This window comes from Periplaneta americana, chromosome 8 (genome assembly GCF_040183065.1).
Source record: "Periplaneta americana isolate PAMFEO1 chromosome 8, P.americana_PAMFEO1_priV1, whole genome shotgun sequence".
NCBI lineage: Eukaryota > Metazoa > Arthropoda > Insecta > Blattodea > Blattidae > Periplaneta > Periplaneta americana.
In genome coordinates, this window is record NC_091124.1 from 83,834,669 (window position 1) to 83,847,315 (window position 12,647).

General features: G+C 34.9%; 1 protein-coding gene and 1 long non-coding RNA gene across 4 annotated transcripts in view; one reads left to right on the forward strand and one right to left on the reverse strand.

The window, feature by feature from the left end:
• LOC138704835 (uncharacterized) overlaps positions 1 to 12,647 on the reverse strand; it is a 412,725-nt gene that overhangs the window by 19,469 nt on the left and 380,609 nt on the right. The window lies entirely within an intron of this gene.
• The window catches only part of LOC138704827 (estradiol 17-beta-dehydrogenase 2-like), a 119,169-nt gene that overhangs the window by 3,121 nt on the left and 103,401 nt on the right, over positions 1 to 12,647 (forward strand). For all 3 annotated transcript variants that reach the window (XM_069833123.1, XM_069833122.1, XM_069833120.1), the window contains exons 2-3: positions 7,026 to 7,252; positions 10,534 to 10,752. In XM_069833123.1, coding sequence (XP_069689224.1) covers positions 7,042 to 7,252; positions 10,534 to 10,752 — 430 coding nt within the window. In that variant the 5' untranslated portion in view covers positions 7,026 to 7,041. The remainder of the gene's footprint in view (positions 1 to 7,025; positions 7,253 to 10,533; positions 10,753 to 12,647) is intronic.

The window sequence follows — 12,647 nt, forward strand, 5'->3', positions numbered from 1 at the left end:
GAGAGTTACATGTATACAAGAGTTATTTACGAATTAAACAACAAAATACTATGAACTATTAATTAGACACTGAAATAAACTGTGTAGCAGAATTAAACTAAAATACATAGAATGTTAATATATTTCAAATTATATTAGATAATAGAAAGAGATTATTATGAGACAATTTTGAAAATGCAGCACAATCAGGATGATGTCTAAAGAAAAAAAGCAACAGTGTAGTCTGTAATATTTTAAATCAGTATAATTGGAGTGAAATGCTAATAAGGTTATCTTTTAAGCTATTCTTAAAGGTGTTTGTTGTCTTGCAGCCCCTAATACTTTGTGACAAGGAATTCCATTGACGCGAGGTGGATATTGTAAAAGATGAGGAATAACAAGATGTTCTATGAAGAGGTATATTTAGCGTGCCACAGATAAGTGATCTGGTATTTACGTCGTGGTTAGAGTATAGATAAGAGAAACGAGACGAAAGGTAATTTGGTGTTGAGGTGTGCAGAATTCGAAAGAGTAAAGACAAAGAGTGTAAAGTTCTGCGTTCTTTAAGTCGGAGCCACGAGAGACTTGCGAAGGACGGTGATATGTGATCATATCGTCGGATGTTGCACACGTATCTGATGCACATATTCTGAGCTCGCTGTAACTTGACTGACAGTTCAGAACTTAGATCACTTAACAAAACGTCACAATAATCGAAGTGCGGCATTACTAGGGTTTGTACTAGGGTAAGTTTTAGTTGCTGGGGCAAGAAGTTTCTCAAGCGACTCAAAGAGTGAAAGGAGGAACAGATTTTTTTTATCGTTTCTTTAACTTGAAAATTCCAACTTAGATTATTATCAAAAAAGAAGCCAAGATTTTTTACGATAGATGAATAAGGGATTAGCGTGTTGTTAAGGGTAACAACTGAAAGATTACTGTTATTAAGGGAGTTAACTAAACGCTTATGTCCAATAATTATGGCTTGAGTCTTACTTGGATTAAGTGCGAGTCCGAAATTGGCCGCCCAAGTGGAGACAGTGGCTAGGTCACAATTTAACTTGTCAATCGATTCATTGATCGTATTGGGTCTGGAATGTATGTAAAGTTGTAGGTCGTCGGCATAGAGGTGATATCGGCAATACTGTAAGTTCTTTGATACGTCATTAATGTAGATAGAGAAAAGTAGTGGTCCTAATACGGAGCCCTGCGGCACTCCCGCCTTTGTGTATCGCCATTGGGAGAATTGATTATCAAGTTAAACACACTGTTGGCGGTCCCGTAGGTAGGAGTCCATCCAGCTCAAGGTATTGTCTGACAGGTGCAAAGCCTTCATCTTTGCAAGAAGCAAGTCGATATCAACAGAGCCGAAGGCATTGCTGAAATCGAGAAGAGTTAGTGCCGTTACTTCACCCCTATCCATAGCTTCACGGATGTCCTCGGTCACTTTAAGTAGGGCTGTAGTAGCGTGTACAATGTCTAATGGATAACTATGACACTCATACAAATTTAATTCTTGCGAATATTGTTAACTGGTTCGATTTTTTGGACACACTGTAGTTACAGAAATAATTCAATTTATTACTTAGCAGTATTTTCATCACTACTGGTTGGTCTCGGTAGAAGTAGGTGGGACGAAATCATCTGAATCACTGTTCGAGAAAATATCTTGCTCGGATTTATTTTCACTCATGACTGTATTATAAGATTCAATCTAACAGATCATAAATAAAGTCACTTCAGGAAAAATTATTTATACGAGTATCCAACAATGAGTAGATAACAAAGAACGTTTCAGTAACAGGAATGCGCTTTTAAACCGCCAACACAGCAGAACAAAAATATGAGCTATGGTTTTGTAGTTACAACCTTGCCAAATTAAAAAAATAACCAATTTCATTGCAGATAGAACTATGGCACAGTACTAATTTCTTTGTTTGTCAACAGATAACGATAAAAGTCAGTTTCCTATAAAGATCTGATTGAATGAAAGGTTATGAGTACACAACTCAATTTCACCGATTTTGTCAGTTAGAACCTTGTCAAACCAAGCTCGCGATTTATTTGGATGCTTAAAAAGTGATTGTCTATGTTACAATTTACAGTTGAAGAAGTTGTACTATAAACGAAAATATCCTTCACTTTTCTTGAATATTGTTTTATCAGGTAGCCTATGTCTGCCGCATAAGCAACTGTTAAATTATTTGTGGTAAGGAACAAGTTCTGTGATGGATTTCACGCTTACAGAAAATTAGTTCATTTAGAAATACAGTAGTCCTATTTTCATTTTATCCTATTTCTGTAATAGAGTTACAATAACTTCAAAACTTCTATCCAAATAAGTGTTCAACTTGAGACATAAAATTTGTAGATAAAGATTCACTCTTTAGAGAAAAGTTATAATTTTATTTGCTTCATTCATACAATGGCTCAGGATTCGCTTAACATTGAATTTTCACCGTATTAATAGATGAAATGTCTTTAAAACTATTTTTGCTCAATAGACGTTATTTATATAGGCCTAATCCCTCTGCACAGCATATTTGAACACAACGTGTCTATACCATTTCATTTATCTCCGTATGGTGGAAAACGAGAAGATAATAATAATAATAATAATAATAATAATAATAATAATAGAAATAATTAATATTAATATTATTTGTAATACTAATATTTAATAATAATAATAATACTAAGGATTAATAATAATACTAATTACTAATAATAATAAATAACAATTTATTTACTTACTAATATTTAATGTGCTGTACAACAACCAGGGGCCAATAACAGTTCAGCACAAGACAGTATTATTATAAGAACATTAATAATAATAGAAATTAAATAAAAGTACATAAGAATAATAACTAAAATAATGACAATTGAAAATGAAAAGATGAAATCTTATAAATGAATATAATACAAATGATAACGAGAATAATATCATAAGACATATCTAAACAAAAGACATAAATTAAAAACTGACATCAAACTCCAAAAAAAGTATATACTACACATTAAATGGATCCAAGTTCACTCCATGCAAATTAGCACATTTTATACATTTGCAGACCGGAGAGAGAGATTTAGAATTTCTATTGTAAAAAAATTATGAAATCTTACACCCTTAGCCGGAATACGAACACTGATATTACTTAAGAAGAATTCACAAGTAATATCACGGTTAACGACTTTACAAAAAAATAAATAATCAAGATCTTGATGCCTGGCAAATAAACTATAGCAATTAAGATGTTTGCAGTTAATCTCATATTTATAGTCATCGGAATTAGGTAGAAATCTATATGAACATAAGGAAATAAATTTTCTTTAAATATTCTCCAATTTAGTCGAGTCAGTGGAAGTAATGGAATTCCATACTACAGATGTATATTCAAGCTTGGATCTAACCAACGTATAGTATAAAATTGATATATACATAATAGTAGAAAAAAGTTATAAACCTAATTAGACCAGTCATTCTTAATGAATGGCTGTAAATATATTGCACATGATCATAGAAATATAATTTAGAATCAAGTAAGACACCAAGATATCTAATACAATCTTTCCTAGTAATTATAACATTATTAAGAGAATAATTGCATTTTAGGAAAGTAGTTTTCCATGAGAAGGCAATGATAAAATGACTAATTATCATTCCATTTTCAACAGACCATAGTGCAATTGAATTAATATAATTTTGAAGAATTTGAGAATCAGCCAAACTATTAATTTTACGAAAGATTTTAAGGCAGCTAGAACTTATTATTTTACTTATGTCATTTAAAAATAATAAAAATAACAGAGGCCTCAAATTAGGCCCTTGAGGAATTCCACATAAACTATTAAATGGAACTGAGAGAGAATTACGTAGTTGAACACAAGATTGTCTATCGGTTAAATAATTTTCAAACCAATTCATGTAGTTCGTGGAGAGACCAAAATTACTTATTTAAAAAAATTTGTGAGGAACAACATCAAATGCTTTGCTAAAATCAAAATAAATTGAGTCAATGTGACCTTGAGTTTCAACTGCAGGCATAGTGAGATTGAGATAGGAAACTATATTAATAATAGTATATTTACTTTTAGTAGAACCATGTTGGGCTGAATTGATTTTATTTTTGACATAAAATAAAACGTGTTTGTGAAATTTAAAACATAATTTTCTAATTAACCGTGCATTTAACCATAAAACGTAATATTGGTTTTCTATTCATTTAAGTATAAGCTGTCGTCCCTTTGAATCTGGACGGTTATTTCACTTCCACCCAGTATCCTGGTTGGGCCAAAGAAACGGGAGATTTTTAAATAGTGAAATGAAACTTTTGAAGTTGTATTAAATTAACTTTCATTATGAAATATAGAATGTAGTATATCATTTGTATGTAACAATACCACATGAAAATGACAACTTTCAAATACCTTCCAACAACTTGTACACATTCTTGTAATCGCTCTTTGAAGTTTCTCATTACACTTCACAAAATTTCGACTGTGATGTTTGAAATTTCTTCACGAATTATGGTCTTCAGTTGTTCAATGTGTCGCAGTTTGTTTGCGTATACCTTACTTTTTAGATACCCCCATAAAAAGAAACCACATACACTTAAATCGGGGGATCGTAAAAGCCTGGGAATGTATCCACTTTTCGATATGACATGATGATCAAATTTCGCATTTCTGTCATAGAGATGGCTGCAGTATCTGCTATTTCATAGTCTTGCTGAAACCAAGTTGATCAGCTGATACAAAAATTTCTGCTTCTCAATTGACCACTTAAGAAATGTTGAATCACTGTCACATAACGAGCTGCATTAACAACTTCTTCTTTCCCTGAAGGTTTGTTCTTTAGTACTCAGCCTATTTCTTCTAAATTGCAAACCTATGTTTTAGTCGCATGTGAAGAGAGCACAGGATCATGACGACGAAGTTGAAAGTGGAAGCGAAACTCCCTACGACAAGCTTATGCGCATTGATCATTTAGATAATAAGATTTTACAACAAATCCTCGTTGCTCGCCAGTTCAATGCTCCATGTTTAATAAATTGCAATAATACGGCTAAAGAATGACAATGAATCTAAGCCAACTAAAATAATCCACGTGATATCAATAAAAAAATTAAAATCTCCCGTTTCTTTAGCCCACCTTGTAGTATAATATTTCAATTTAATAATACACTCGTATATTAAATACACAAAGTTATGCTTCATATTCATGTTACTGGTGCCAGGAACAAGGAGTGGATAAAAGTTTGAAAAAAACAACTCGTCGCTACGGCATCGAGTAAATAAAACAAAATAATAATGATGATAATAATAATAATAATAATAATAATAATAATAATAATAATGATTATGATGATGATGATGATGAAGATGATGATAATAATAATAATAATAATAATAATAATAATAATAATAATAATAATGGCTTCATTTAACCTGGCAGAGTTAAGGCCGTAAGGCCTTCTCTTATACTCAACCAGGATTAAAACTTGCTTACATAGTTGAACATACAACTGGATCGGAATTAAGTACTTAAATACTGATACGATATAGGTACATAGTGAGATCAAAAGAGGTAGTTAGATAAAAATTTACCTCATAAAAAAAATAAATATAGTGGAATACATATTAGTGTTGTTAGAATCAAATACGAATCACACAAAAACAGAAGCCGATAATTCAATAAAAAATGTACACAGTAAAAATAAAAATAAATACAATGGAATACATTGCATTAAATATTTGCAACGCGTTAGGTCTGGAAACTCGTCATAATATATTTTTCTAATTTATATTTAAAAGAAATTAAAGTTCAGAAGCCCTTGACTTCAGGCGGCAGAGAATGCCAGTGACGAGAAGTAGCAACAGTGACAGACGAATACAGAGATGATGTGTGGAGTGGTATTTCTAGCGTGTTATCATCAGGCTTCGGCCTAGGGACACAGAGTAACCAGTATGAGGTGTAGAGTACACGGAGTATAATTGACGTCATGACCCGTGTGCAGTCACCCGACTGCAACAGCACAGGTGGGTCCGTGATGTGCATTACCGTTGTGTGTAGGTCTATTGCTGCTTGGCTGCGGTACGTGTAACAGGCTTCGGCGTAGGGACACCTGATTGAAGGTTACAACTCACGTTAATACTTTAATGGTAGACATTTATTGTCTACACTAGGAATGTACTGTACAGAGTAAGACAAAGTTCGGCACGTCAATGCACGCTTTGTCTGGAAGTCACTGGACGTGTGTTCCAGCACTTCCTGTAGTGATGAGAAGACCGCTGTATTGGATTAAAAATGCTAACTTGAGGCTGCAGTAAGTGTTTTTCCTTTTCTTTTGTTTGTTTTGTTCTATTTGTGTTTTTCTCTCTTTTTTCATCAAATTAATGCCTGTAACAAAAATGATTTATATATTGAATTAATGAATTATTTTTCAAATAATTGATTACCCCGATCTTGTCTTGTAAGATCGTCTAATAAATTAATGACATAAAACCTTCTTATACTGAAAGGAAACGTCGTTGTTCCTTAACAAAACATGTTTTGAAAAACGTTATACAGTATATTCTAATTAGACACACCCTACACTTACAAGATTTTATTTTTCCAATACTCCGCTTTAGTGTAGCCTATGTTAATTTGTATAAGAAAATATTGCATTCCCAAAGTGATCTGGGGTGGGAGCGTGATACCGAGCTCAGGGAATAAACAAACTGGCGGAAACATTAATGACATCAGGCTTTCTTGAAATGAAACGGAAGATGGAAACCCATTTGTTCCATTAAAAAAAAAAAGATTCGAATTCCCCACCAGGAACAGATTATTTACATTCTGTAAATCTATGATACGGAACCACAGCCTTACTTTCCTCCCAAGGGAAGCAACGGAAATGATCTTATAGATCTTTAAAGCCATGGTCCTCGCCTTCCTCGGATCAAATGACTAACATACCTGCGCTAGACCATCGAGGACGATCTATTTTGAGTTTATTACGGGCTGTGCCATTTTATACTCCTTATTCCTTATTTTGTTACAGAACTGAAGCATACAAGATGTATCTGCTGGACAATCTGATGAAGAAAACATTTATATTTGGTGTGCTGTATGTTTTGTTCCATGTGTTTATCGAGACAAATTTTGTACGGAATCTTCTTGTAATTCTTGCTGCGTTTTATGTTACTGGTAACATTTTCGACTTGGTATGGTACTTCTTGCCAAAACGTATGCTACCCGATATTCAAGACAAGGCAGTACTTATTACAGGTGAGTTTAACACATAGTTCTCTCTGTATAAAACAAAACAAACAATTTAAATGTGTTACGAGAAATGATATCGGACCTCTCGACGACAATCACCACGAAATCTTCTGTGGTGGACAGGTATCAGACCAAAGTGACAAGTGTGAAATGCGCCATTTCACAATCGTTCGTAACCTCTAGAACAGGCATGGGCATTATGTTCTCGTACGGACACTTATTTTTCCCTCCACAAAATATTTTACCTGTCTGTGTGTACATATAGTAAACAGGGGTCGGACTAAGTACCATAGCGTTCTAATCAAGGGTGTATAAAGAGGCGGATTATGGGAAATAAATTGTAGTTTTCGTTTTAATTTCCAGAAAACATTGCAACAAGATTATTTTTTGGGGCTATTATGAATAAAGGTCAAGCTCAATGCCTTAACTCGACAGTTGAGATCCATATAAAACATATCAGACAGCACTTCGATCTTGAACATAAGGAAGATATTAGCGAACATAAACTTATAGACGTAAGAGTTTAAAAAAGGATTGTTAATAATGGTTTATATTAAGAAAAGAGTAAGTTGTAACATAAAGCAATGTATTATTTTAATTTAATATGTTGTGCAGGGTTAAATAGTGAGAAAGTTTTCAACAATCTACTAGAATAATTTGTTAATGGGAAAGTCAACACACAATCACTACTAATTGAAATTTTAGTCCGATCAATCTATCGAATTTCAAACACATAGGCGAGTCATAGAGAACAGTACCCTTTTCCAAATATCGGGTAGAACCAGCAAGGAATTGTATGAATTATTACCAACGAGTTAGAAAGAGAGACTTTCTAACTCGTTGATTATTACAGTACCTGGTAAAAAATACTGCGCGTTCATGCCTATCATTTCGTAACAGCTTTACGTTTCGTTTATGTAGTAGGCCTACTGTAATAATATTCATCCTAATATAGACATACTCGTCCTCACCAAACTCTAGGAGCGAACTAAAGCTTGTAAGTGATTATTTATATTGAGTGATAAGCAGTTGTGACTACATGAATGCCTATATTACGTATTTGATTTTATTTGAAATGTTTAATGTAATGACATGCCGCATTAGTTTTGTACATTCCTAAGCAGAAGAAACGCCAAATTCATGTGATGTAGAAATGTCCGAAATAATGTAGAAAGAGTGAACTGGATGGCATTTACTTTCCTTCCCTTATGCCCATGCCTTCCTTAGAATATGGCTTAAAGATTGAAGTTTTATAATAGAGATTTTCATGTCAAAGATAAATACAGTAGCGTGCAAATTAATCCGAACAACGTAATTACTTATGCAAAAACACTCAAACGGGATAAAAAAAGGATCTAAGACATACCTCAGTAATCTATGTGGCCTTCCTTATTCCTAATAACAGCTCTGAGACGATTTGGCATGGATTCCACTAATTTCCCGCAAATATTCTTCATTTCTTCATCGCGAAACCATACACCAATGAGGGCAGAAATCATCTTCTCCTTTGTAGAACAATCCATTTTTTGCATTCTTCTTTTGCAAATTGACCACAAGTTCTCAATGGGGTTGATGTCGGGCGAGTTGCCTGGCCAGGGGAGTACCTGAATATTCTTCTTGTTGAAGAATTCTGTAGTTTTTCGAGACGTATGGTATGGTGCCAGGTCTTGTTGGAACACACCTCTGCCATCCGGAAATGATTTTTGCAGCTGGGGTACGATTCTGGTTACCAATAAGTGAATATATTTGTCAGAATTCATCATTCCCTTGATAGGTATTAATGCCCCAGGCTCTTCATGTGTAAAACAACCCCAAAACATTACTTTAGGGGGGTATTTGGGTGCTTGTTGGAGATGAGCTGCTGTTACTTTTTCGGATCCTTTCCGTACGTAAGAAACACGGTGGCCGTGGACCTCGAAATGAGACTCATCGGAAAAAAGTACATTCTTCCAGTCATTCACTGTCCAGTGTTGATGTAATTTTGCCCACATTAAGCGTTTTTTGCACATAACAGGGGTTAGCAGTTGCTTCTTAATAGGCTTACGAGCCCTTCGTCCAACTTCCAAAAGCCTACGCCGCACTGTTGTGACGTGAATATTCGCCCCAGTGGTAGCCATTAATTCGCGGGTTAAGTCGACAGCAGTTAGTCTAGGATTTAATTTACTTTTCCTGACAATTAAAACGATCATCTGCAGGTGAAGTCTTCCTTTTCCGGCCACAATTTCCTTTTTTCTGGGATGTGATGGATCCAGTCTCCCTGTATCGTTTTATGATCGAATTAACAGTAGCCAAACCGATGTGACATTCTGCAGCAATTTGCCTCTGTGCCATAGAAGAATGCTCTGCTAATGTTATAATTTTAGACCGTTTTCGTGGAGTTGTATCCATTTGTGAATACGACAGAATGTACACAGGATTGCAGTATTAAGTGTTCAACACAACTGAAATGCTTATAAGTACAAAACGACAGGCAAAATGTCACGTATTATAAAAAAATAATGACAGACCTTCAACAATGGAATTACACGTACTACAGATGTCAATTAAAGCGGTATGAGCAGCTGTGAGGCCAACAATGACAGAAAATGTAAAAATATGTCGTGTTCGGATTAATTTGCACACTACTGTACATAGGTAGAGACGTAGGTAAGTAGAAACAGATATAAACATAACAGAAAGGAAAGAAAAATTCAATATAAAATCAAAGCATGTGAGAAGATGGATAAGTTAAATAATACATTTTAATTTCCATTGTCAATTTTTGTTGAGAATGCGTAAGAACAAAAAACAGATCTATAGATATTACAAGTAATTACACGGCCTACTCACAGTATAGATATCTTCTTGTTTTATGTAGATTGCTTTTTAATTTACAGGAAAGACAGAGGTATGAAATCTTTTCTAAAATCTGATCCAGTACATAGGAAACAGGCAGAGCAAATAAACGAATTTGTTATTGTGGTAATACGTTTCGTCATCGCAGTGAAATATGAAGAACAATGTTTGGAGAAGATATAATAGGACTCAGTATTACATCGACAATTTTATACGTGTATGGGTACATGGCTGAAAAATCAAGTAAAAAACAATCTCAATTCAATTACATGTAAACACAATCTTAACCTAATCAGAGTGTAAAACCTTACTTCCTGTTGTGGATAACAGTTTGAAATCCACCTGATTTTTAGATTTGGAAACACCTCGGAAACAAAAACACAGAATAAACAATTTTTAAGTCAGAGATATCAACCGTTTGCTAATATTATTCCGTATTAATTCTTAAACAGGTTGCGACACAGGATTTGGCTACGAGTTTGCGAAGAAATTGGACTCTTTAGGGGTCCTGGTATTTGCTGGATGCCTGTATTCCGAAGGAGACGGAGCTAAGGAACTGAAAAGCTCCTGCTCAGATAAGTTAAAGATTATACAACTTGACGTCACACAAAATGAACAGGTTGAAAATGCAGTTGAAAGGGTTGCATCTATTCTTCAAGAAAACAAAAAAGGTAAGTTTATTCTTACCGAGTCATGAGGTCATGACATATTCAAACTGACCACTATGAACCATGTGGACTGAACGAGACTTCATTAAAGATTCTTCACTTCATATTCAAAATAAATGTAGTGAGTAAACTGGCAATAAAGATGAAAGTTGTTGTTGCCGCTATGATAAAAAGTGATGTTTACAATGGGGCGATCCGTAGATTTATTGATAATGGCGTCCATAGACGCCGACTTCTAATTTAAGCACGGGGACAGGAAGGGACACATGAGTTGCTGGGTGTTACATGCCTTTATAATCATGTAATACTCACTTAACTTTATATTTTATTAAATTTTATTCGTTTCCGATCATGTGTATGTTAGCGCTCTCTCACATAACATCAAAGTTTAATAAACTCAATCTAAGGCCGCTACTGTACACTTCTAATACAAATATGTCTGCGAGTTTAGTCACCAATAACAGTATGAATCGACTTGCGAAACTGTAATGAAGAAGTCCTATCCGAATTTCCAGTAACAATTAAAGTAAAGATATGTTCCCTCCATATATTTCACATAACATGTTAATACGAGTACATTGTTTTAGAAAAAAATCACACGAGCAAATGTGCTTGTTCGTCCCCGTACCCGAACGGTCAAGGGGAGAACAGCCTACATCTGCCGCCCCTGGAGTCACCGTCTATGATGACGCCATCTTTATTGGTGATAAAGATGGAGTGATCATATCCATCAGTGACAGAAGTTGTAATTGTAAGCACGAGACGTCATGGTTGTAGTGGAATAGCGCGTTTGGAATTAGAAAATTCCATTTGGTGTATAGAGAGATAAACTTCTATGGAAAAATGTCCAGAAGTATGAAATGAAAAATATTTTGTGTATGATGATAATATTTTTAGTTAAAACACCAATATTTTTAGTTCATTTTTTATAAGCTTATATCCTTCAAAGCTATAAATATTTAGTCTTCTTAGTGGACATCCCTCCTTTTTGTAACATTTATTTAGTATTTAGTGTTTATTGCTACATATAATACAAAATAAATACATATTACTGATGCAGCACACACCCGTATAAGCAAGTTCGTGTCTTTTCCAATCAATGATGAGGGTGGGTGAGTCTCGGTGTTGCGTGAGATTCACTCAGGGTAGCCGAGGTACTGTTGTGGTATAGGATGATGTCGGGAATAAGATCAAGCCGGCTACTTATATAAAAGGCAGTGTAAACTCAAAAACTATAAGTTTATTGTCGTATTCTCTTGGTAAACCCTAGAGTATGTATTTCCGGCTGACTTATAATTCAATCGTTGGTCGCACTTCTGTATCGACTCTATGGCGGCTCTGAATAAGCTCTATCCGATACTATAAATTCAATACTCGGTCCAGTACACTATGATCGAAGCTCCCAAACGTTGACGAGTAATCTCGCCGATGACAAAGTTCTATCTATCGAGTCTTCACCGGAAGAAAGACTATTACGTTGGGCCGCCGACACCAAAAAGCTCAGTGTGCGGGGCCGTCGACACGAAAAAAAAGTAGTAGTTCTGTCGACACAAAACGAAGTAGTTATTGTGCCCTGTATGTAGGGCCGCCGACACGATAAGAAGTTGTGATGTTGTGCCCTGTATCTAGGGCCGCCGACACGATGAGATGTTGTCTTCATCTCCGCTCCCCGTCACCCTTATTTATAAAAACCTATCCTACGCTAAAACTAACTATCCTATTGGCTAAAAACTACGTCACTCAACCGGCCTAAAATCTATTCTCTATTGGTCCAAAGTGACCTCATAAGCTGGACCAAGATCTCTTCTTATTGGGCGCGAAATACGTCATGTCTGAATTTAAACTTTGGACTTCCCACAACATCAAATTAGTTCGAAGATCTTTCGAGAACCCCGTTC